This window comes from Leuresthes tenuis, unplaced genomic scaffold, assembly GCF_036924035.1.
Source record: "Leuresthes tenuis unplaced genomic scaffold, fLeuTen1.0.hap1 SCAF_13, whole genome shotgun sequence".
NCBI classification, from domain to species: domain Eukaryota; kingdom Metazoa; phylum Chordata; class Actinopteri; order Atheriniformes; family Atherinopsidae; genus Leuresthes; species Leuresthes tenuis.
The window spans coordinates 20,111,656-20,135,605 of NW_027325367.1; the positions used below are offsets into that span (position 1 = coordinate 20,111,656).

A 23,950-nucleotide genomic window follows, 5' to 3' on the forward strand; every position below is an offset into this window, starting at 1 on the left:
ATCGTCTATAGATTTGTTGCATTGCTTCAGATTTTGAATGTGAATGTGTCTTTTTAGGGTCAGGATTTATCTGCTGTTTCTTTGTGAGTAGCACACAGGTGTAGCTGTAGCCGCTGTAGCACAGCACTGTGCAAAAGCCTTGAGCCACCCCTCATCTCTTTATACATTTCCAGCAAAACAGGTGATAGATGCACAAAACAACTGAAACATGTGCACACATAACTGGAAATACAGAATATAAGGCAGAAACGGAGTTAGTATAATGAGCTGGAAAGTTCAAATTTGATATGAGCACCTTTATTCTTCAACACAGCCTTTAAGGAGTCTTCAAGAATAGTTCTCCAGGCCTCTTGAAGGACATTGCAAAGCTCTTCTTTGGATGTTGACTGTCTTTTGTTCGGCTCTCTGTTAATATGATTCCACACAGTTTCAATAATGTGGAGGTCTGGGCTCTGGGGAGGATTCATCCCTCCATAAGACCTGTTGTCACTGATTTTCAGTCCACTTCTTGTGTCATTTGTCATGCCTCAGCCTTTACGTCCCAGTTTAAGCTCCTTAAGAATGGCCTCTTGACAGCCATCCCTACCATGGAGGCCATTTCTGATGAGGCTTTGGCAAACAATAGAGCCAGATGCATCTCTTAGGTCCTCTGTTGGGTCTGTGTTGGATTTTTTCCTATTTCCGAAGAACATACATTCCAGATACTATCCATCTGCTGTCGAATGTTCTTCTTCTGTGGAATGCCACTTCTTTTTTTTTGTGCACTAGTTGTCCAGTTTCTTCAAATATTTTTTTTAGGACACACTGCACACCGTGCTGAAATATGCCAAGTTTCTGCTGATTGCTCTTAAGGAACCACTTTGTTAGTGAAGAAATACCATATTAGATGTGGAAATTGAGTTATCTTAAACAGTTTTCACAGATCCAACTAAAAGGAATGAAAACACACGATGTGTATTTGTGACGGGCTGCTTGTAACAATGGCCTAAAAATACAATTTAGAATTGGTTCCTTGCTAACTTGTCTCTTATTTGTTCACACAACACTGGGCCATCCCTTGTATTAGGTGTCTTGTTATGCTTCTGTAACTCATAGGTCAGTGTTAAGTTACTTAACAAACAGAAAAACACATTCCTGTGAAAATGTTCAAAGACTGGACTGAAAATGTGAGACAAAGCAGTCAATATTCAAAGAAAAACTTTGAAAAACTCTAAGAAAGCCTTGTAGAACTATTGCTCAAGGCCTCTTTAAAAGATGAGTGGAAAGTCCTGCTCCTTGGAAGCAAATATAAAGAAATGAGGGGTGGCTCAAGACTCTGGCACAGCACTGTACATGGAGAATATGGTTGGGCATTGTCCTGCTAGGATACACTACACCATCCCTGACAACACATCCTGCAGTTGGCAGCATATCTTGTAGGTGTGTAGATAGCATTAATGGAGCATTCACAGTATTTTTCTCATGTTTTATAAATTTACACACCCCCTTATTATCACATACTGGCTTTGTGTTGATTACTTATTTAATGATCCTTCTCCTCTTTAGCCTGGGGGAGGCAGCATCCACGATTTCCAAAAAGCATTTAAGATTTTGATCAATTTGACCCCAGGATTGTTTTCTACTTCATCCTAATTCAATCTTAAATGAGCTCACATTCGGAGAAGGCATTGTTTCTTGATCATATTTACTGTCTTTATATTTTTTCTTTGCACAGCAGAGTTTCTATCTGCGTTTGGTGATGCAGGGATTAACTGTGTTCACTGAAGTGTTCTTGTGACAATGCAATGATTCTGATTAGTTTGATTAATGTTCTTTATAAATGACATTACCCCTGAATTGTTTGCATTTTTACTTTGAAAACATTGTTCTTAAATTGTTGAAGCATTTGCCCACAATATGGGCAATTTCACAATGTGGTGAACCCTTTCCCCATCTTCACTACTGAAAGACTCTCTGAATTAGATGCTCTTTCTAGTGCCAATCATGGAACTGACCTGTTGGCAAATAACCTCATTAGCTGTAAGATTTCTATCCACTTGTTTCAGCCATGGGCATTTGTTAGAAAATTAATAAGCACAATTTCTTAATGATCTAAGCAGGCTGAGTTGCAAAACACAGCACCCTGTTTTTGTATATGTTTCACACAGCCACACACGTCCTCTGGAAAGGAGGTTACATGCGGTAGACAGCAGCCACAGTTTATTTGACAACTGGTAGCATTTCCAGCTTTTACAGACACCTGGAGCCTCTCCAGTGAACAATCCATCCATCCATTTCCTATATCCATCCAACTATATCCACCCATCATATTTTCTATCCCAGCTGCCATTGGATAGGTCAGCAGTCAATCACTGGGCCACAGCTATGCAGTGAACCAAGTATAAGTAATCAGAGTATATTATCATTTTGGTGTGAGCAACTTATGCAGCCAATATTTCATGCATGTTCCCTGGCGAGATTTGTGATATCCTGTTTGGGAAGATTTTCTCACATCATATGATCAATTCGAATCTATATATAACTAATTAAAATAAAGGTAACAACAAAGTTACGAAATATATTTTTAGAGTGGAATTTCCCTTTAAAACGTTGGATTTATTTTAATGCACTACAACAGCCCCCTCTGGTGTACAACATGCTTTCCTACAATGCTGTAAGTCTTTTTTTGGTAATATCAGTCTTATTCTGTATCTTTTGTTCGGTTTTTAGTAGATTCTCACAAATGTGAAGGATGTGCAGAATATTGGATTTGAACTGATTCGACCATTTTCCTTATCAGTATCCCACACACTAAATGTCCCCGCATGCCCAAGTCCCTATTAATTAGATGTTAATTAAAAAAGTTAATTTCTATATTTCTTGTTAGCCCTGACTAATCACGTCTGATCCTATTGGGTTAAGTCTGCACAGGGATTAAATCCAAGGCCCACGTCTCTGCGCTGATTGAGTCGTCATTAGTTGTGTGAAATGCAATTAGACTGTCCTGTAGTTTGTCTAGATGCGGAGGCAATAACTGTAAGGCTATTGTCCTAACACGGGACTGGCGCTTTCTCCTTCCTACAGACAGATTGATGAGTATTGGCAGCCCGCTCGATGGATCAGATCCAGACAAGGAGCCCATCCCTCTCGTCTGCAGCCGAGTGACATTTCAAAAAATAGAACAACAGCTCCTGCTTGGGCTATTAAGGTGCAAACTAGCGGTTCCCCCCTTATTTGATGTTAAGATAAAGCAGGCAATGGCAAGTCAGGAAGTCGGTGACAATGTGAATAATGAGGAATTTGGCGTGACCACCAACACAAGTTCAATATTGACTTTTTGGAGCATGCAGCAGCTCCGCCTCGTTCCCATGGAGACGTCTATAATGAGATGCTCCAACATAATGCTCAAACCACATAGGAAAAAACAAGCAGACTGTGGCCTCCTCTTCCTCCCGAACATACGAACCGAGTTTTTTTTTTTTTTTTTTATCAAACAGCGCTCTTTACAGCCAAAGGGGATTTCATGTTTCACAAATGGAAAGGGAATGACCTATAAATTGGACCGCTTTTGAATGCTAATGTGTGGATGTTAATTAACACCTGTGTTGTTGATTGTGGGAGCTCGTTGGCCTTTGATTGAAAAGAAATGGCACCTTGGAACATCAGATGAGGCTTTGAACTCGGCAACTCATCTTTGATTGGCATGGGAAGGAAGAAAGACTGAGAAATATCACACAAAAGGCATCTTAATTTCCCGAATTAGGGGCTGTAATGTGAGGGACAGGGGATGACATAGGCCTGTGTATTTTAGGCTGTGGAGAGCAGATATTTAGATTGGCCTTTGGCTGGACTGGACAATAGATCCGTTCTGAATTTACATGTCTGCACTGATGATCCTGACATCAGACAATCCAATAGACCAATTTGGACCTCATCTATGGACTCTGATGAAGAATACTTTGTATTTTGATCGTAATCAGGGTTTCTGCATGCAGGAATCTCATTAGACTGTTTTTTTACTCTGATTTTTGCTCCTTTAATAACCATAAATGTTTGAAAAAAATGTATTCTGTGATCATAGTTCAGTGGATCCTTCAAAACTTCTGCTCTCCTCACAGGCCACACTGTCTTGTTTGCATTATATTCTCTGTTAATCAATGGTTAATTAATTAGCACTACAACCTTTAATTAAACTAATAAAATGAATTAAAAAGTGTCTCGTGATTAATTTGAATATATAAAGACAAATCCCCCCCAACTCAATATGAAAAAAACGGATGATCATATGGGCCAATAGGAAGCTCTGCTACATGTGCATGACTTCAAATTGTCATAGAAAATTGTGCAAAATGTTGCAAACAATTGCAGAAGAAGTCTAATCTGCATTTGCAATCTAACTGCAATTAATTGGGTGAAACCCCAAATTCAACAGCACCATGTCATTAGAGCTCATTAGAACTGTACACGCTCACACATAATTCCCCTCTATGCACATGCTGTAAGAAATATATTTTCAGTGCTGCAAAGATGTGATCTATTTTAAATGATTTACATCCTCCAAGTGTGCCACACATGGACGGCGAGGTGTGCTATCAGCTCTCATGAGCTAATTAATCATTTTTCTTGCTGGAAGGCTTGGAGGCACTAGTTTGGGAGAGCAGGTCTGGCAGTCATCTGTCATTTGCTCTTCCTGTGTGCCCCTTCAGTCTGTCTGACATCTCTAAGCAAACACAGCCCAATACACAACCAGAGCCAGGGCCTTCTGGGCAGCCAGCGAGAGCACCCTGCTTCTAATGTTTGTGTGACAAAAAAGGCAAGGCAAATCCTCGCAATGGAATCAGATAATCACCAACCTGTGAAGAGCCTGCCCCAATCCACATCCATGCCGGCCCCCCAGCCACTGGATTAACTGTCTGTTTGGCTAATAATTTTAATCTGCTGGAGTGGGCCAGGAATGGGTGACAGAGCGGGGAATCAACATCTAATCCTTGGGTCTCCCTCAAAGCCCTACAATACTTCCTCTTGGACAACGACCCCCCCCCCCCCTCATTTTTATAAGCATGTACCATAGTGAACCCAAAGTGAACAAATTGCTCCCTTCTTTCCCTGACTTACCCCTGCTGCCATTCTTGGACATAAAAACAAGCGCCTTCAGCCACCCAGACAGAAATAAGGCCAGTGTGCGACAACTCTTGCCAGACTGGCCCAGCCTGACATCGTCCAGTGGAATGTACACATCAAGAGGCGCTGTGTGTAGACAAGGGTGCTACTGAGAAGAGTGCACTTCAGGTTCGCAGGGTCAAGAGATGTCTGTCTGGGACACATGTGTAGCAGCAGGGAGAAGACAAGTGGAGGAGAGCAGTCTAATTTGAGAGAAATTAAAGTGACAAGATAAGAAGAACACTTACATTTTGTTCAACTCAGTCAATCAAACAATATCATAAATCACATAATTGAAAACACTCCAGGTTCTCTCTGGCTGCACGGGATAGCTGATGCCAGCTTCTATTTCAAGTGACTAAATGTTAGGGTTCTGATCTAAAATTCTTTTAGATTTGATCTAAAACACAAAATTTTTCACCCTCACTGTTAAAAAAATCTCAAAATGCAACTGATCTTCTCTTGCAGTTTCTCCTTTTGGCAGAAAAAAAAGGCCCTGGAAAAAAGCCACCCAATCATCACCACACATATTCAATCTTTGTGAAACATTAGTCCTCCAAAACAAACTTCATCAATCTACAAAAAAAATGTAAATAGTTAGTGAATATTTCCACCTGATTCATTTCACAATGAGGAGCAGATTTTTTTCCCCAGATCAAATGGCATCAAACGCAAACTAATCCAAACAGACATCAAACATACTTTTAGTGTAAGTATGGAGAAATTACACCTCCACAATACGGATGGCACTCGAGTCTAATTGTTGGTGTTTGAAGTATGGTCACTTAGATATCCTGTTTAGGATGGGACTAGTATCGTCGCACCTTTGTTCTGATAAGGGTCCCTGCCCCCATCGACAAAGTGCGAACGGCTGGGAGGGCCGCAACAATATAAGGGGACCAGATGAGTGTCAGAGCGACTCTGTATCTCTGAGTGACTCCCGTTACTGTACTCCTGTCTTGTTCCATTGAATTTCTTCCTCATGGATTTCCTCCGCGCTTGTGTCCTGTGTGCAACGCTCCTCGGTCTAGCGAGGGCATTTACGCATCAGGATATGAAGGACGTGTTACTGCAGAAACTTGGGCTGGATGAAGTTCCGAAGATCCATAAGAGAGATTTGGAGAACCTGGTTATTCCAGTGCATGTCAGAAATAAGTATTTGTCCATGCTGAAGATGCACCACAGCAGGCGACGCAGATCTTTGCCCAGCCTGGCGGGCATCTTAAGGGGAATCCCCGGCAATGCAGGTGAGATACTTTCACAATTCTTAAAATATCCTACATGCAATATGGAAGAAATAATATGGAAATGGTTTCAATAGAGGTACTCTTTGACCTGAAACCATATTTCCGTGCGTAATAAGGGCACGTGGTGCGCAAAGACTCTTTTACGCATCAAAACTATTTTGGAAAGATGATTGAAAAGAAAAGGAAAAACGACTAAAACGCTTTTAAACTTTTGTACTTTAGACATCTCCGGAGAGTATGTGTACTCTGACACCACTCGGAATCGCATGCTGTTCGACATGGAGGCAAGGATCCCGGATAACAGCGAGGTAACCATGGCGGAGCTGAAGCTCTACCAACGGGCTTCTTATCACAAACGCTTCGTGGTGGAGAGGAAGAGCCACCGACCCATCAACAACGCCAGGGTCAGCGTCTACTGGGTGGAGGTGCTGCCAGACGGATCCAACCGGACGTCGCTGGTAGATTCACGGTAAGGGGTTATTTTCCCTCCTGCTGAGCTGTATATAAAATAAGGGACTTTCCTCTTCTCCCATAAGCATCAGCTCCGTATCATTTTTAATTAATCGTCCTTATCATGTTCACAGTCTGGTCCCCATTCACGAAACTGGCTGGAAGAGCTTTGATGTCACTCAGGCGGTGCATTATTGGTCCAAGACACAGCAGAAGACACCTATGCACCTGGAGGTGTGGATCGAGGGCGAGAGACCTGGCAGCTATGCGGCAGAGATGGCCAAAAGTGTGCGCTTTACCACCCAGGAGCAGACAGACAACACCTTGGGAAAGCCCGAGCTCATCCTATACACACTCAACCTCGAAGAATACGGGTAAGGGCGCGAGCTTTTGATATACAGGATATTGTATTAGTGTGACAATTAGTCTACATGCCCGTTTTGTTTTCTACCTGTCACCGTTTGCTTTCATTAAGAGGTCTGTCGCTGAGCGGCACGGGGGCGTTAGATTACTAATTATTGTGGTTCAGAGAAATTAAGTATGAAATTACTGGTTCGCACAATAGAAAACTGAAAAAATTAAAGGAGCTTTGGGTGTTCCAAAAATTCTTATGAATAATATTTTTTCAGTTATGGTCTAAATATATTAATCAATTGTAAAGTGTTTTATAAGGCCAGCAGGGGTGTAGCTAAGAAATGTGAGGCCTGTTAGGTCTTTGGGCAGCAACCAAAACGTGTCCCTCTCTCACCTGAAAAAGATCTGTGTTGACAGCAAACTAACTTTATTTATAATCTATTCCACAGCTCTCATGGTGACTGTGACGTAAACCGAAACAAAGACGCCTGCTGTAGAGAACAGTACTTCATTGACTTTCGTGCGCTCACTTGGACGCAGTACTGGATCATCGAGCCTGCGGGTTACCAGGCCTTCAGGTGCACTGGCAGCTGCAAGCAGCCCAAACGCAACTACGGCTATGGAGAGCGGCGGTGCACGGTGTCAGAGAGTGCCCCTTTACCCATCATGTACCTGGTGAAAAAGGGGGACTATACTGAGATTGAGGTGGCTGAATTCCCTAACATGATTGTAGAGAGGTGCGCATGCACGCTGGACAATGTCTCCATAGTATGAAGCCATGGGAAATAACTAAAATAATCCTATAATCACAGATTGCTGAGAAATATTTTAGATATAGTGGTTTTTGTTCCAGTGGGTTGTCAATATATATTTAATACTTTTAAACAACTCGTCTAGTACTTTCTATTTAAATGGACATTTAGCGGGAGAATCACATACAACAGGCAGTACTGCTGCCCTCAAACAAGCACTTTTCAAATTTTTGACATTTTTCTTTTCCCCCTTAATTTGAATTTGTATGAGTTGTGTTAAATCCAGTGCAATCATTCAAATTCTGTCTGATGTGTCCTCTATTTTTCATGCTGTACATAATATGAATGAGTTTATGTTTGGAAAATAAAATATTTTTTTTCACATGACGCTCCAGCTCTTCCTCTCCTCCTGTGGGCAGAGCCTGTCTGGCTCCATTCACATTCATGATCACATTCACATGCAGCTGCCTGCGGCTTTCACCTTGTTATTTACGCTTATAGGAAATAGTAAAGCAGAGCAAATAACCTCCCTAATGACTTATAACACTTGTTTCACTGAGGGTGCGTGGCCATTGATAAAGATGGTCTAACCTGCTTGTAGTGTTTTATTTACAGTGGGAAGGAGCTACACAGGCAAGTGCAAACAAAGAAACTTCTAGTCAATTCACATGATGCTGGGCTCCCTATGCGTTTACATCAAGCTTAGAGGGTCAAACATTGGTAATCAGAGTCAATACCTAATGCACTGTTTACAGTCTAAGTGGGAGGTCTTGTCATTGACTAATATGCTTTCGATGAGAGTAAACATGCCGACCTGCCAAAGACAATCAGCTGTCTCGGAGTGAAATGACCTCCTGTCATACACAGAGGAGAAGCACGGGCTCTGTAAAGAGACATGAATGTCAAAGAAGCCAAACACGCCACTGAAAACTAATGCTCACAACACATGAAGAGTGCTAAATAACGGTGTAACAGTGAAGATTTCTGAGAAACTCACAAAAGTTACTGATGTTCATCAGACTGAAAGAGGTCACAAAGCCATCTGCACACTCAGACAGTTTACAAACACTCATTTTTAATAAAAAATGCAATAAAAGCTTTAATCTTTCATTTGGTCCTTAGTTTGAACCCATATATAAGTGTCCTCACTTACCATTATCACAGTATTTAGAAAATATAAATAAGTTTAAAAGATTATGCTAGAGACACACTGAAAAAAAGTTGGGTTAGCGGAATGTTCACCACTGTGTCATATCAGGCTTCCTTTAATTATTTTTTTCTTTTCTTTTAGTATTCTTTTTTTTCAGAGTAATCTGTGTCCATTCTTGCTGAATACAAGATTTCAGCTGCTCAACAGTCCATGGTTGTTGTTATCTGATTCTCATCCTTTTACTGTGCTGCATTTTCTAAATAGCATTTTTCTAGGTTCCCCCAAGCCTCAGTGGCTGTATTGATCATGGTGGCATGATGGTTTCTCATGCCGTGCCGCCTGAAGAGCTTGAAGGACACATGTATCCAAAGGCAGTTTCTAAAGAGGTTTTTTGCAGAATCCCTAAATTTTTGACAATATTTTGCACCGCAGATGCTTTAAGACCTAAGTTCTTTGTAATCTTGCATTGATTTTTTTGGAACTTACTGATGATTCACTCGCTGAGTTTGACACAGGGTAAGCCTTGACCCACTCTTGCTTGGAAAGTCTAAACTGGATGATGAATTCTCCTTTTATCCCCAATCCTGACATCCTCACTTGTCAGCAATTAATCTTGTGATTGTAGAATCTTCTTTGTTTTTTTTATATATATATATATATATATATATATATGTTATTGAAACTTTTCTGTCTTTCTTTGCCTCTCTTTCTATTTGAAATTGTGTTGATGGCATCAAATTCAAAATTTGGATAATTTTTCTAACACAATGAAGTTGGTCAGTGAAGACACTGAAGATCATTTCTTTGGACCTGTGTCAAATGATAATGACAGATTTATGCTGTTTTTGCATTTTAAAGGTTTGCACAAATTAAGGAAATAACACATTTATGCATTTGTCAGACACTTTTATTCAAAGCGACTTACTTATATCCCAGGTAGGCAGGTAGTGTAAGGGGTCTTATCTAAGGACCCCTAGTGGAGGTAGTACCATCATGGGGTGGGGTCAGGATTCAAACCCCAGTCATGCACATGAACGCAATCTTACCACTACACTATCCAGTCGCTTATCCTCCTTGGGAGCAGTCAATCAGCAAAGATCAGGCTAATGTTGATGTTTTTGAGTTGACCATCAGTGGAAAACTGAACAACAATGGTATGTAAGCCAGAGCTGCAAGTAGGATGTCACTGCTTTAAAAAAAAAATATATATATATATATATATATATATATGTAGCTGCCTGTCTGCAGTTTGATTAAGATCCCATCAATAAGCTAGAGGGCTGTTCAAATTTTTTTTTGGACAAAGAGACTAAGTTAAAACATTTAGGTATAAATGAGAAGAAGTATGTTTTGGAGAAAGGAAAATGTTGCATTCCTGCATAAGATACCATCTGTGAAGGATGGTGGTGGTAGTATCATGGTATGGGCTGACTTTGCTGCCTCAGGGCCAGGTAAGCTCACCATTATTTGGTGAATTCAGTCCCCAAGTTGAAAAAGTTTCTTCTCTTGCTAGGAAAGATCCTAAGAGCTAGAAACTAAAAATCTGAAGGTCTTGTAAATATAAGACTAAAATATGGGGGGGTAGATGCATAGCTAGCAGCATAGCAGGCAAACCTATGGCTACTCAGGAAGGCATCATCCACATGATAACACATAGACATGAAGAGTCTATGTGTCAAGTCCCGTGGAGATTGGACAATCTGGTTTTTGATAAGATTTAAAATGGCAGAAAATCCAATGTGGCGCAAATGACGTCATAGGTTGCGTTGAAGTCGTCATGCTCCAAGGATTCCAACGGTACCTCATTTGTGAAATTTGGAGCAACGAGTCCAAAGTTATACAGCTGAATGCACTTCAAAGTTTGACATGTTGGTGGCACTAGAGAGTTCTCTTTACAGGCATGGTAATTCTTGACGTCGACCATGGCACTGTCCTAAATAAGTGTGCTAAATTTAGAAACTTTTCACCATAGCGTTCTAGGGGCTGCCATAGACTTCAATTGCAGCGGAAAGTAGATCAATAATAGGAAAAGCTACTAAAACAATAGGTGCCTTCGCAGCTTTGAGGCTAGGCCCCCAATTACTGGAAAATACAATGACATTTTGGGTTAGGGACAATCAGCTTGAGCCTTAAGCCAAAGACTGTTATGGCTTAAAATAACATGATTTTAAGACATTATAGCGCAAACATATTTTCCAGGCACTGTAATGAACCAAATCACCATGTACCAAGTTTTAAAATTTTAATGAAGACAAAAATGAAAAAAAAAGAAGATACAGTTGTAATTCTTTAACACAAATATTAAAAAACGGTCAGATAGAAAAGACAACTAAACTTAAAGGGTTGTAAAGCCTTTGCACTGTTGGTTTCATAAGACCTGATATACAACTTGCAACACAAAGCGATAAAAATATAGGGTCTGTTGTATTATAGATTATGCTGTAAATTCAAAGCTTGCATTCTGCTAGATTTATGTATCCGGTACAGTAAAAAGGGAGCACAAACTCTCTAGATATTTACATGGATTCAACAGTTCATCACACAGCAGTAACTGATACTTTCATAATCACAACACATTTATCACTGAGTTTATTAATGGACATTCATGCATGAATGAATTAGTGCTGTGTTTAGTATTTACATTTCTTAAATAACACAAGAACACAAAGGAAAAAAAGAAAACAAATGACTGAATTTGTCTGCTCCACATCGATGCGTTTTCCAGCCTAAATTGCTGGGTGCCGGGGCAATGTGACAACGCATTGGGGGCCGTTTGATGGGGAGCTGCCATCACTTTCAGGCCACACAGCAACTAACACAAACACTTAGAGCGCTTCCCAACAAAGCAACAAGGCCGTACAAATTTGAATACCGTTGCCATTTCTTGGCAAGTTTAAAAAAGGTCTTCCGGAACTGTCGGCGTTGCTGGCTGAGGAAGTGTTGTGAGACTGTGTAGCCCTTTTTAGTTGCTGGTGAAGATGAGCTAGCCACCAACTTGCTTCCATTCTTGTGCTGAATCAGCATAATAAAGTTGCTCAGAGTCAAAAGTTAAAGGGAAAAAAAAAAAAGTGAGTAAGACACCCTTGTGGTTCAGTGTTTTGACTGATCAGTGCTTGCTATCTTAGAAGCCTACTGCATTAAAGGAACCGTTAAGAACAATCCAGAAAACACTTTCTCCTGAGAATGAAGCATAGTCAGCGCTCGAATCTTAAAATAAATGGAAAAAAAAAAAAAAAATTCAAGACATTTATCAAAAGCTTAATGGATGACAAGAAAAAGGGCTTATATCTAACCTGAAAATGGCTTAGCCAAAACATATTCTCAAAGTGATGTGTATATATATACACACACAATAGCTAATGCGCTAGGAATGACATGAACCACAAGACACTTGAAGAGAATATGTAACTAACGAGGTGCCTGCTGGAGCTTGTAGCAGAACAAAGGCCCTTATTGTTTGTATTAGCAAACCAGGCCGTCGCTCATTCAAAGGTCTTTTACACACCTTTGACCTAAATCAAAAGTCATAAGCCAGAAAGAATGTAAAAAAGCAAACAAGTTGTTTATTGTAGGTCTATGAAGTTTGTTACAGGTTTGGTGGAGGGAACAAAAATAGAAAATAAACAAAACTTGCTGTAATTTAGCCAATGCTTGATTTTAACAGTTTGACAGACTTGACACAAACAGTCTAACAATATAATCTATCATGCTTCCTGCAAAGAACTGAGGTCCTTTCAATTATGACGTTCCTTAAAATTCTGACAAACTACGCAAAAAATATATTTACAATTTGTAATTAAAAAAAATAAAAATAAAAAGGGGAAAAAAAGGAAAAGGATCACAGCACAGATAAAATACTCAATCCTGGAAAAAAAAAACAAACAAAAAAAACCCTAAACTGCGGCCAACTGGCAAGTTTCCTGTTCCTGATATTACAAACATTAGATTTGTTTTTTTTTTCCTTTTCTTTCTTTTAAAAGCATGTCATTTAAAAGTGGTTGAAAAATATTTGAAATATACAACAAAAAGAAAAATGAATGAGACCTAACCCACACTGCACACGTGTATATGGATATACTATATAAAGCTTTGATTACAATTGTGGCCTTGTCTCCTCTGATGGAATGTTGTTTCTCCATGTCGCCTCAGTCCTGCTCGTCGGTCAGTGGGTTTTAGGTTATTAAAAGTGGGTTCTAAGGAAACAAACTTAAACAGCAGGGTGGAGGGATGTTCCGTGGCTTGCGGTGGATCCTCAGTGTCGGCCACCAGTCCATTAGAACAAGTGTCTTAGTAATACCCAGGCTGATACTGCTGGCTCCAAGGCTTCTGGTTCCAGAACTGCAACAACAAAGCTTGGAGTTAAAACCGCACTATACGACCCTGCCTCGATTCAGAAAAGCTTTCAGGTCATCAAGACAGGTTGCACGTAGTGAATTTTCCTTTTTGGTCAAAATCTTGTTCCACATTGACCCAGATAAAACAGGAAAAAAACAAAAAAGCTGCTGACTGTTGTTCCATGATGGGAACTGAAAAATGGTCAAGACTTAATATGCCCTATATGTCCATGTTTTCTATATGAACTTGATTGTGATAACCTACACATTAAAATCACCTTTCAATTAAACCAGGAAAAAATAAACCATTTAGTGGAGTTGTATTCATTTTGACATATGCAAGTACAATTTTAGGCTTAACATCTTTAATGCTGTTTAACAATGACATAATACCACAGCCTGAGTCTGATGCAAAGGCCAAAGTTTGAGGAGCAGAAATACTGACCCCTTGCTGCCAGCTCTGGTTGAAGGCTTGAGCTTTGTCCATGCCGTTCCTGTTGCCAAAGTTTCCGCTGTTCCTGTTGTTACCAAAGTTGCTGTTCTTGTTGCCAAAGTTTCCACGGTTGCCACCTCTCTGCTGAAACTTTATGAGACAAGCCAGAAAAGAAAGGAAATACAGCAACCCTTTAACTTTAATATTTATCAAGTGAACTGAAATCAACTGAAGTGGAAGTAGAAGGGGTTTTAATAAAAAAAGTCTAACATGGCTAAATATTCTAATAAGATTTACATATTTTCAAAGAAGGTATAAACCGAGCCCATTATCATCATCATCCTCACACCCACCTGGCCAGGATGTCCCCTGTTTCCACCACGACTCATGCCGCCTCCGCCTCCTCTGCTCATGTTCCCCCTGTTCATTGGACCACCTCGGTTCATGTGTCCTCCTCTGTGTCCCATGTTACCCCTCACTGGTCCACCCCTTGGGGACCCGCCGAGGCTGGGAATGTGGCCACCGCCTCGATTGAAGTTCCCACGGCTGGGGTATCCTCCCCTGAAGGCTGGGGGAGGCAGAAAGCCGCGAGGAGGACGGTTGAAGCCACCACGCGGGCCGGGAGCTGTGGATTGATCAGTGTTGCACTTTGAGCCATGAATGCATTTCAACTGCATTTTTTTTTTTTTTTTTTTTTTTTTAAATTTAAAAACAAACCAAAAAAAACAAAACAAAAAACACTCAGACAACACATGAAGATTCTATTTATTTTCCAATTCCTACCTCCTCTGAAGTTGCCTCTGTTCTGGAAGCCTCCACGTCCACCGCCTCTCTGTCCGGGTCCACCACGGCCAAACTGGTTCTTGCCTCCCCGGCTGCCACCACGGGAGCCCCCACCTCTTTTCGGAGTCGTGCTCCCCTGGTTTGGTTTCTTCTCTGCAGGTAGAGCCGTCTTGCTTTCTTCTTTGTACTGTTCTAGCAGCTTGGCAGCATCCTCTTTCGGCAGCTCAGCAAAGGTGATTCCGCTGAAGCTTTCTCCCTCCTCGGGCAGAGCAAAGAAGCCTGTAATCCAGGGAAACAAATCAGAACATGAAAAAAAACAAGAAAAAAAAAAGGCACAGAGCAAAAGGTATACAGGGAAACCATTTATATTTTCATGCGAGGGGCTTTCAGCACAGAGGAAGTCCTTTACCTTTCATTTTGAGCAAAGCATGCTCGGGCACCTCCTTGCCATCACTCTCAACCTTTTTCTGGACTCTCTGCTTGTAGTCGTTGTCAGCTGGACAGACCACTACAGCCTTACGCTGAAAGCCAGCAAACAAACACATCTTCCTCTTCTGGCCTGGTGCAGAGAGGTTAGTCTGGAAAGAGGACAATTTTCATTTATTCAATGACCTCTATTTAGATTTGCATCAGGGGAATGTTTACCAAGTCAATGATTAAGCAGTGGAGGCAACTTACATGATCCAAGATGTAATTTCTCTTCTTGCGGGCAGCAATCTCAATGAACTTTCCCAAGAAAAGTGGTGCTCTTTGGGAAATGGCAGTCAGTTTTGTAATGTCTTTTGACTGGCGTTTCAGGCTATTGATCTGTAATAAATGAAAGAAGAGGAATGTTAAAATGCAGAACAGAAACGGTGAGTCACATCAGAACACCACAAAGCTGGGATCAGTACTGACCATCATCTTTTCCACAATGGTGTCACTACCCAGGATGTAGTACTTCCCAGGGTTCTCTTGAACATGGTTCTTCACCCAGGTAGTCTTCCCTGAGCCGGGCAGACCAACCATCACGATGATCTACATAACACGATACATGGTTCAGATAACCGTGACCAAAACGCTGATGACAGTCACGGAAAAAAGGCAATACTATAAAAAAATTGGGATTATAAAGTGACATGCATGACTCGTTCTCACCTCGCAGTCGGCCTTAGTCTGTGGCCCCTTCACCCCCCGCACTCGCTCACTGACAGGGACCTGCTGCAGGAAGGTGTAGTCCTGAGGCTGAGGGAAGTATGGAGTCTCCATTTGGCCAAAGTTGAACTCCACAGCACAGTTGTGGCAGATGACGTGCGGGAAAAGGGCCTGACCATTTAAAGAGTCTTTGCAGACTTGGAAGGCGACAGCTGGCTCCCCACCATTCTTGGAGAAGGACAGCACCACCTCCTCACCCTCAAAATCCTAAGAAAACACCAAAAGACAAAGTTCCTCTTTGTGTAACAGATTGTTTTGCACTATACTTCAATTATGGGAAAAAAAAAGGTTCCAATTGACACATGAGAATTAAATCTTACAATAAGGCAGCAGATGACATCATTCTCCTCGAAAGTTTCTCCAAAGTCTTCTGTTACACAGTTGGTTGTCTTCTTGCCTTTTCCAGAGTAGGCGTAGGAAAACTCCTCCTCACCTAAACAAGGGATCAATTAACAAACGTATGCACAAATTGAGGCACCGCATTTCAGAATCAGGATCTTTGCCATTGCTGAATGAATCATCTGTGCTAGCACAAAGCTGGAGACTGTTCCTATAACAGGCAGAGCTGAAGCCATTTTATATCAAGGTGTTGTGCAGCTTTACAGCCACTAGAGGGCCTCCAAAGAGGCTTATATTCCAAGGCATTTCAACATGACTGACCTTAAAGTGAACATACACATCAGCAAAGCTTATCAATGTTTTGAAATAAAATGTTTCTCGGTTTTTCAGAGATTTAAACAATGATAGGCGGTAACCTACACATGCCACAGTAAATGGCAGCACTGGTTAGATAGTGCAGTACTGCAGAGTCAGCCAATACAACTCCAGTTCTTATATAACATAAAAAAAGTTATCTGTAGAACACATGATAAATTAGATGTTTCCAACAATATATAGATGACAGCACAACATTTACAGGGCAGAAACAAAAATAACTGCACTGACCAAGTAGCAGTGTGCCGGTTGCCAGGGACCATCCGACCTGCACATCATGAATATCCATATTCTTGCTAGAAATGTGCTTGACTGGAATCTTCTCTGTGATCTGCAATTCCAGCGAAAAAAAACCATAAAATTGTATACATTTGCACTGGCTCTAATTCTGCCCTTTTGCTTGCACAACTTTAAGCACAATTCACACACACCACATTAGGCTATATGTATTCAGTGAAGGACGTTAAGACTGCAAAATATTTAGAACGTATTCATCGTTAGTGTACCTTCATCTCAAAGCAGGCTTTGCCTTGGTTCACACCATAGGTGGCTTTGCCTCCAGACCAGAGATAAGCAAAACTTTCCATTGTGAGGGATGAAGCGCTGTAACGATCCCGCGACACCTTAAAGTGCAGGTCACAGTTGTCTGGAGCACAAAAGAGTTGCACATAAAATATCTGACAGTGTATATAAACGTGTGTTTTTAACCCTCCTCAGAAGACTCTTGAAGCAAAACTCACAGGTGTCCAAGCAGACTTTGGTGTCATCAAACTCTTCGTCTTCTTCCTCCAAGGGGGGTACAGGAGACTTAAATGAGGCACTGAAAAGAGATATGAACAAATCAGTTAGAAGATTCACACGTGACTGCTACTATATGGAACATATAGATGCATTAGGGACCACTGGCTGAAAAATACTGGGGGAAAGAAGTGGAAAGACAAACAAGGGGGTAAAGAAAAGAGAACATGAATTGGGCAAGAGAGCCTCCAAACTTTCTGGATAGTTTGCTGTATTGCAGGCCTTGGCAGGCACTTACCTTGCAGCATCCAGCGAAATCTAAAACGTAAAAGATACACATAAAGAAAGCACCTCCTCCAGCCTTAGCATGCAAGGCTATCCGTTGGTCAAAGTGATAAACTCAAAGCAGACCTCTCCCCTTTCAGATAAGTGTGTCTTCAGGATTGCTGCTGGGCTAGTCACAGCAGTGGGCAAAGTTATATTTAACTTTCCATGTGTGGAATTCTAAATGAAAAGGTCAGAACTAATTTACTGTGTGTAACTAAGCTGTAAAATTATGGCTCCCCGTTTAACCGATTCAAAAAAGCAATTGGGGAAGACTAAGAACTACAGCAACTTACCAGCTCTGTAGCTCGACAATATGCACATTTATCTCCAATGGCAAAATAGAAGGAACAAGTTCACTTTTTTATTTTTATTTTTTTTTAAAGGAAGCCCAACATTTAAATGATGCTTAAGAGAAAATAATCCAACTCCAGCTGGGTAAGTTAGTAGGACGAAAGATCCTTTTCTGTAGTGTAGCACTTTCAACATCTGCCACTTTCCAGGGACATTTGCCATCAACTTGTCCCCAAATGGCCCTAAAGGCTGGACATACAACTACAGCTCAGGACATCACAGTGCCTGGTTAGTGACGCTTCATGTCAAGTCACACACCTACTGCCAATATGTGCCTGTCATTGAATAGGAAACTCTGATGTTACATAAAATGTATCAAATCTTTGTAGGCTTGGTGGGAGAAAAAAAAAAGTGGGCAAAGATAAAATCTAAAATGGCTGAATACTTGAACAAAAAGTCAAATCGTCTGAGCAATATCATCTTGTTCTGAGTAATCTAGAGCCCTGATCAATTGTGGACCTTGTCTTCTGAAAATTATTATCAAAAATATATATAGGTGGGGGAAAAAGAATAATTAAAAAACAACCAAAAAAAACAACCCAGCTCTCTGAGAGCATTTTCCATTTTATCCCTTTTGATTTTCTGTGTCAGTGCAATGAAAACAAAACATTGACCAATAAGTAGGTAGGTGTACACACACACACACACACACACAAACGCTCACAGTTTCGTGCATGTCATGCGTGATGTCACCTTTGCAGGGGTAGAAAGAGTGTTGCAAATGTACACATTCCCTCACACTCGCACCACAACATGATGAGACAGAAATAGCATCTGGACATCATACAACCAGTGAAATTAAAAAACAAAAACAGCAAATAAATAAAACGAAACAAAAAATTAAATTAAATAATAGACCACTGCGAGGCAAAAACGATGGACGATCAATAGCGAGCTCCTCAGTGGACGTTCCAACACTCTGGGAATTTTGCTACATCCTTGTGTGCTACGTTGCAGCAGTGGACCCCTCCTCCCACGCCTCTCAGCTACTCCTCCCAACCCACCCACCATTCAAAAAGTTTTTACGTTGTTACTTTCCTCTGGGTTCTCCTAGAGCAGCCTCGAATCACCTTGAGGACACAACTGGCTTTCCAAAACAATAAGTGGCATGAGGAACAGATGTGAAAATTCATAGAGATTTGATAGATGCACTTCTGCTACAGAATGCAGTCCATTAAAGACACAAAGTGAGTGGGAACTGTAAAAAGTAAATGGTAAGGCTCTTTAGGTAGTCAGGGATGACCCTCAAAAACATGTGTAAAAGTTATGTTATTAATAAATAAGAGAATACTTGAAAATGAGGGTTTTCCTCTTGCTAGCTGTGTGCATTGGCACTTAAAGCCAATACAATTCACCAAAGCTATGGATGGCGCTTCAGGGATGCTGAAGGCCATTTTTGCTCTGTCCCATCCTTACCAGCTGTATTTGTTCTCTTCAATAAATTCAAAGTAGCCCCTTCCATGTTCCTCCCGGCGTCTCTTAACACCCTTCTTATTCTTCTGATCAGCATTCGTGTCTTTGTCCGCATCCCCTTTGAAAATAGAACAAAGATATAGAATGAGGTGCTCCTTTTTGAGACAGAGAGATAGGTCGGACTGGCAGTGGGGTTCTGGCCCACAAAGCCCGTTCATTAGTTACATTGTGTCGACCAAAATCATCAGTTAAGTTATTAAGAGGCAACACCTCATAGTTACACTTAAAACAATACAATCATACTTTATGACTTGTTACAGTTCTTAAGACCAGGTAGTAATTACAACAGAAGCTGGCCAAATTGAACATTATGAGCAGTGTTTACTGGGGCTGGAAAAATCTCTGAAAGATAAAGTAAAAGTAACCCTGCAATACAGGGCTTGAAACAATGTTCTCCATGGGCTTTAGGTACAAGTCTATTTTACTTAAGAGGGCATGTCTACTGATATCAGGGACAAATGCATCATGCAGGAAAGCCCACTTAGAACTGAATTAAAACCATCTCCCCGGTATGTTGAAGTGTATAAGCCTAAGTGTCAAGTCCTATACATCCTTATCGTCTAAAGAGACAATTCGACATGAAAATTGCTATTCAAAACGAGGACAAAATATCCACGTGCTAGCTAGACAAGCGGTTCAGTGCCGATCCCTTCTTCCATACAGCTTAGGGTTAGCTAATTCAGATGTTCCCGGCCCATGGTTTTAAACACTGTAGACCACAGTCCATATACATGTTATCACGAAGTACCAATTAATTTGAATCTGAGCGGCCTCCGTAACATTATTAAGGATAACTCTTATATAATATCGCTTAGTGAATAATTTGCTTACCATTAAATTACTTCAAATAGGTTGAAGAAGTGGTACCTTGGCATTTCTACCACAACTCTTAATTTGTGACTGAACATAATGTCGGGAACCTCTGAAATGGCAAACCGGCTGACCCGCTCATTAGCACTGCATCAGACACAAAGAAAATTATGCTAGCTGGCAAGCTAACTCCCTAACCAAAACGAAACGAAAAACTCGTCGAGTTCAACCAATACGTAACCTTTTATCCCCTATGTTATATTATGCAAATGGAATTAAGTACGTTTTGCTATCAAGGCAACTAATAACGCTAAATCGTGGTTTGTGAACTGGACTAAAGGCATTAACCTTACTTAACGACAGCTAACCAAGGTGGTGACCGATGCTAACTTGCTAGCTGTTTCAGCTAACGCTGACTAGCCTATATCACGCTGACTGGCTCAACATGGACGCTCTGATATACGGTAGCGCATTCAAATTTAGTCATTCCAAACCGTCTCCCTCACGCGGCTGTATTAACGCTATAGCAAAAAACCGGCACCCAGCCACAGTCCATCCAACCAATCGCAATTTTATAATCAATTCGGCTGACTCACCCTCTGTAGCCTGGTCCCCGGGCTCACCGTCCTCTGTGTCAATTTTCTCCATGTCGTCAACGTCTCCTTTGAGCATGGGATCCATCTCGTCATCTTCGTCCCCCTCGTCCCCTTCATCTTCACCCTCACCCATCTCTTCGTCCTCGGCAACAGCATTGCCGCCGTCCCCATTTTCTGGCTCATCCTCGTTGGCCTCCATGCTTTCCTCTATAGGGCCGTCACCCTCTTCTTCCTCTCCTATGGCCTCTTGGTCGACGGACTGGTCGAAACCATCGTCCGCCGAAGCTTCTTGGCCCACCGAAGAGTCTCCAGCAAGGGCCTCCTCGTCCAGTGCGGCCTGCAGGCGATCCATCAGCTCGGCCTTCAGCCCCTTGTCCGAAAGATTACGCTTTTTCAGCTCGTCCTTCAGCTCGTTAACTTTAAGCTTTTTCACGTTAATTGCGCTCATTGTGGATATTTAACGGCAAAATGTGTTAAAAAAATACGTCGATAAATAAATAACCGGACGCCCCTTGTTAATAATCAAGCTCAAAACTGCGCCAAATAGTAACCGCGATCCCTACCAATCTTTTACCCGGCAAAGAACTGCGCTGAGCCTTCGGTAGGGTGTGGGGGAGGAGGATGGCTTCTCCAACCGTAATTACCCAGAAAGCAGCGCAACTTGTTATGTACTCAGACGACCATCTGTCGCTGTCATAATAACAAAACACCCCTTTGCTTTCAGGAATCATCGTTGCGGGAAAAGTGGGACAAAATGGGCAAGATAATATTGTCCTTACATATAGCACTCATGATACTTGTATTTATTTTTATTCAACATAATGGATTTTAGAGAGGACTGTTGTGACATCCATGCAGTTTAACGAAGGCTAATTTCGACCCTCTTTAACAGATCAAAAACAAAATACCACAACAAAATATTTTAAACAGTATGTATAATATACTTCTTACAAAGTATAAGATGCTATTGCCCCTGTATTTTTGTGGCCTTCAGTTAAGAAAGATAAAAATGCTTTTATCTAAATTTTGTAATAAATCTAATTTCGTCAATATCTTCCACGTATACCGATTATTCCATTAGCGACTACACATTAGGCTTGAGACTGAATATTTCTTAACAGAAGTCCTGAATTTCTTACACACACACACACACAAACGGAGAAGACCCATTTGATTTGAATTTTGGAAGATGTTGCAGTATAAATAGTTTTTATACAGTATAAATAGCACACAATTGGACATTATGTGCTATTTATACTGCAACATATACTGAGATTGCCTTCTTTTTTATACAAAAAGAAGGCAATCTCAGATAGAAAGCTATCTGTCAGTCTCACACCTTAAGTATCATATTTGCCTTACATGAAAACTGTGATTTTCAGAATGTACAAGTTTATGGAATGTTTTGCATTGTTTTGCAACAGAAAGAAAAAAAGAATGAGGAAATATACACAGCAATAGATAAAAGAAAGAATATATATGAAAGTATTGACATATCCTGAACTTCTTGATATAAGCACTCTTTGTCTGGTTGTAATATTCAGTCGTCTCTAAAGAATCTTGGTGTATAATTTGACAGTGCTTTTGAACTTGACAAGCAGGTCTCTTCTGTTGTCAGATCCAGTATCTTTCAGTTAAGAGTCATAGCTGAAGTAAAGCCCCATCTCATCCCAAAAGATTTGGAGAAGGTTATCCATGCCTTCATAACCGCCAAATTTGGAACAGCTTACTTCTTTATATTAAGCAAATATCATTATTAAAGACCCATGTCTTTTTCTTAATTTTCCTTTCGAGTTGCGCAATTTTATCTCACCAGACAACATTACTTTGACTTTTATGATGTATTATTTATTGTGTTCTTATTTGTCACAATGGTGGGATGGGTTTCTGTGGATGCTGCGTGGCGTGGTGAATATAGGACCAGGATGCAGATGTTTTCAAAAATTAAAACTTGATTTATTTAAATCCAGAACAACAACAACACCAAAAATTACAGCTGAGCCAGAGACAAAACAAAACTTGACATGAACTATGACAAACCTGATATGCCTAAACCTGCCATGACATGAGTAACAGTGAGGATCTGGCAGAGTGCATGGGGAACCTGGAAATTAAATACTGAGGGTGATTAGGGATGGAATGCAGCTGAGGACAAAACACAGGTGACGTGGATGAACTTAATGGCAGGGCAAGGGAAACGAAAGGAAAACATGGCAAAACTAATGACTAACCAGAAACTATTTTGGGAGATGTCGCAGTATAAATAACACATTATATGCTTCTCTCTTAAATCAAATTGGACAATTCAAAAAGAAGGCAACCTCAGATACAAAGCTGTCTGTCAGTCTCACACTTTAAGTATCATATTTGCCTTATATGAAAACTGTGATTTGCAGAATGCACAAGTTTATGGAATGTTTTGCATAAACTTAAGAGATAGCTCCACATCCGTTTTCCTTTGATTAACAGTTATAAAAAGAGTACTACAGAAAGAAATAAAAAGAATGAGGAAATACACACAGGAATAGATCAAAGAAAGAATAAATGTAGAAGTATTGACATATCCCACCTAGGTCTCTGCCATTGACCACTGACCAATTCATATGGAGAATCCAATAGATAGATAGACCTCAGATTCATGAGGAGCAATGCAGTTTTCATCCTGGTTGTGAACACTTGCCACCTATTTACACTTGCAAAGATATATGATAGTGTATGGGAGACCTACCCAACCAGTCTTCATGTGTTTTATGGACTTGGAGAAGGCTCACGATCATGTCCTTACTGTGTCTTGTGGGAGGTGCTCTGAAAATATGGGGCATTGGTCCTCTTGTTACAGGCCATTCGGTGCCTCAGTGAAAGTTCTGTGAGAGTTTGGTTTACATTATCAGCAGTAAGTCAGTCTTATTTCTGGTGTGTGTTGGACTCTGTTAGGGTTTCCATTCTTCACCATTTCTATTTATAACTTTTTTGATAATAATTTTTGGGCTCTTGTGGCCTTTATTGTAAATTTGCTTGACAGAAAGGGGGCAGAAAGAGACGGGAGGACATGCAGCAAAGGGCCCAAGCTGGGATTGATCAGCTCGTCATCAAGCTCTGCAGTGG

The 23,950-nt window shown here is 40.8% G+C and overlaps 2 protein-coding genes across 2 annotated transcripts; one reads left to right on the forward strand and one right to left on the reverse strand.

The window, feature by feature from the left end:
• The first annotated feature begins 6,121 nt into the window (after positions 1-6,121).
• On the forward strand, positions 6,122-7,964 carry lft1 (lefty1). The gene is made up of 4 exons (XM_072362708.1): positions 6,122-6,386; positions 6,609-6,855; positions 6,971-7,210; positions 7,640-7,964. The coding sequence occupies exons 1-4, from the start codon at positions 6,122-6,124 to the stop codon at positions 7,962-7,964; spliced, it is 1,077 nt and encodes a 358-aa protein (XP_072218809.1).
• Positions 7,965-12,630: 4,666 nt separating this feature from the next.
• hnrnpub (heterogeneous nuclear ribonucleoprotein Ub) lies at positions 12,631-21,470 on the reverse strand. Its single transcript, XM_072362489.1, has 14 exons — positions 20,846-21,470; positions 19,383-19,497; positions 17,291-17,370; positions 17,057-17,196; positions 16,782-16,881; positions 16,157-16,269; positions 15,780-16,043; positions 15,540-15,659; positions 15,321-15,449; positions 15,052-15,220; positions 14,643-14,921; positions 14,213-14,484; positions 13,872-14,009; positions 12,631-13,430 (listed from the first exon to the last, which is right to left on the reverse strand). The coding sequence occupies exons 1-14, from the start codon at positions 21,291-21,293 to the stop codon at positions 13,380-13,382; spliced, it is 2,418 nt and encodes an 805-aa protein (XP_072218590.1). The 5' UTR covers positions 21,294-21,470; the 3' UTR covers positions 12,631-13,379.
• Between the last annotated feature and the right edge of the window lie 2,480 nt (positions 21,471-23,950).

Bases quoted from the DNA above. Each gene is read 5' to 3' on its own strand.
- lft1 (XM_072362708.1), top strand. From the start codon at position 6,122: ATGGATTTCCTCCGCGCTTGTGTCCTGTGTGCAACGCTCCTCGGTCTA. The intron at 6,387-6,608 runs GTGAGATACTTT...TTTGTACTTTAG, and splicing joins GGGAATCCCCGGCAATGCAG to ACATCTCCGGAGAGTATGTG. The intron at 6,856-6,970 runs GTAAGGGGTTAT...TCATGTTCACAG, and splicing joins ACGTCGCTGGTAGATTCACG to TCTGGTCCCCATTCACGAAA.
- hnrnpub (XM_072362489.1), bottom strand. From the start codon at position 21,293: ATGAGCGCAATTAACGTGAAAAAGCTTAAAGTTAACGAGCTGAAGGAC. The intron at 15,660-15,779 runs GTGAGAACGAGT...CGTGTTATGTAG, and splicing joins AGACTAAGGCCGACTGCGAG to ATCATCGTGATGGTTGGTCT. The intron at 15,221-15,320 runs GTAAGTTGCCTC...TCCTCTTTCCAG, and splicing joins GAAATTACATCTTGGATCAT to ACTAACCTCTCTGCACCAGG.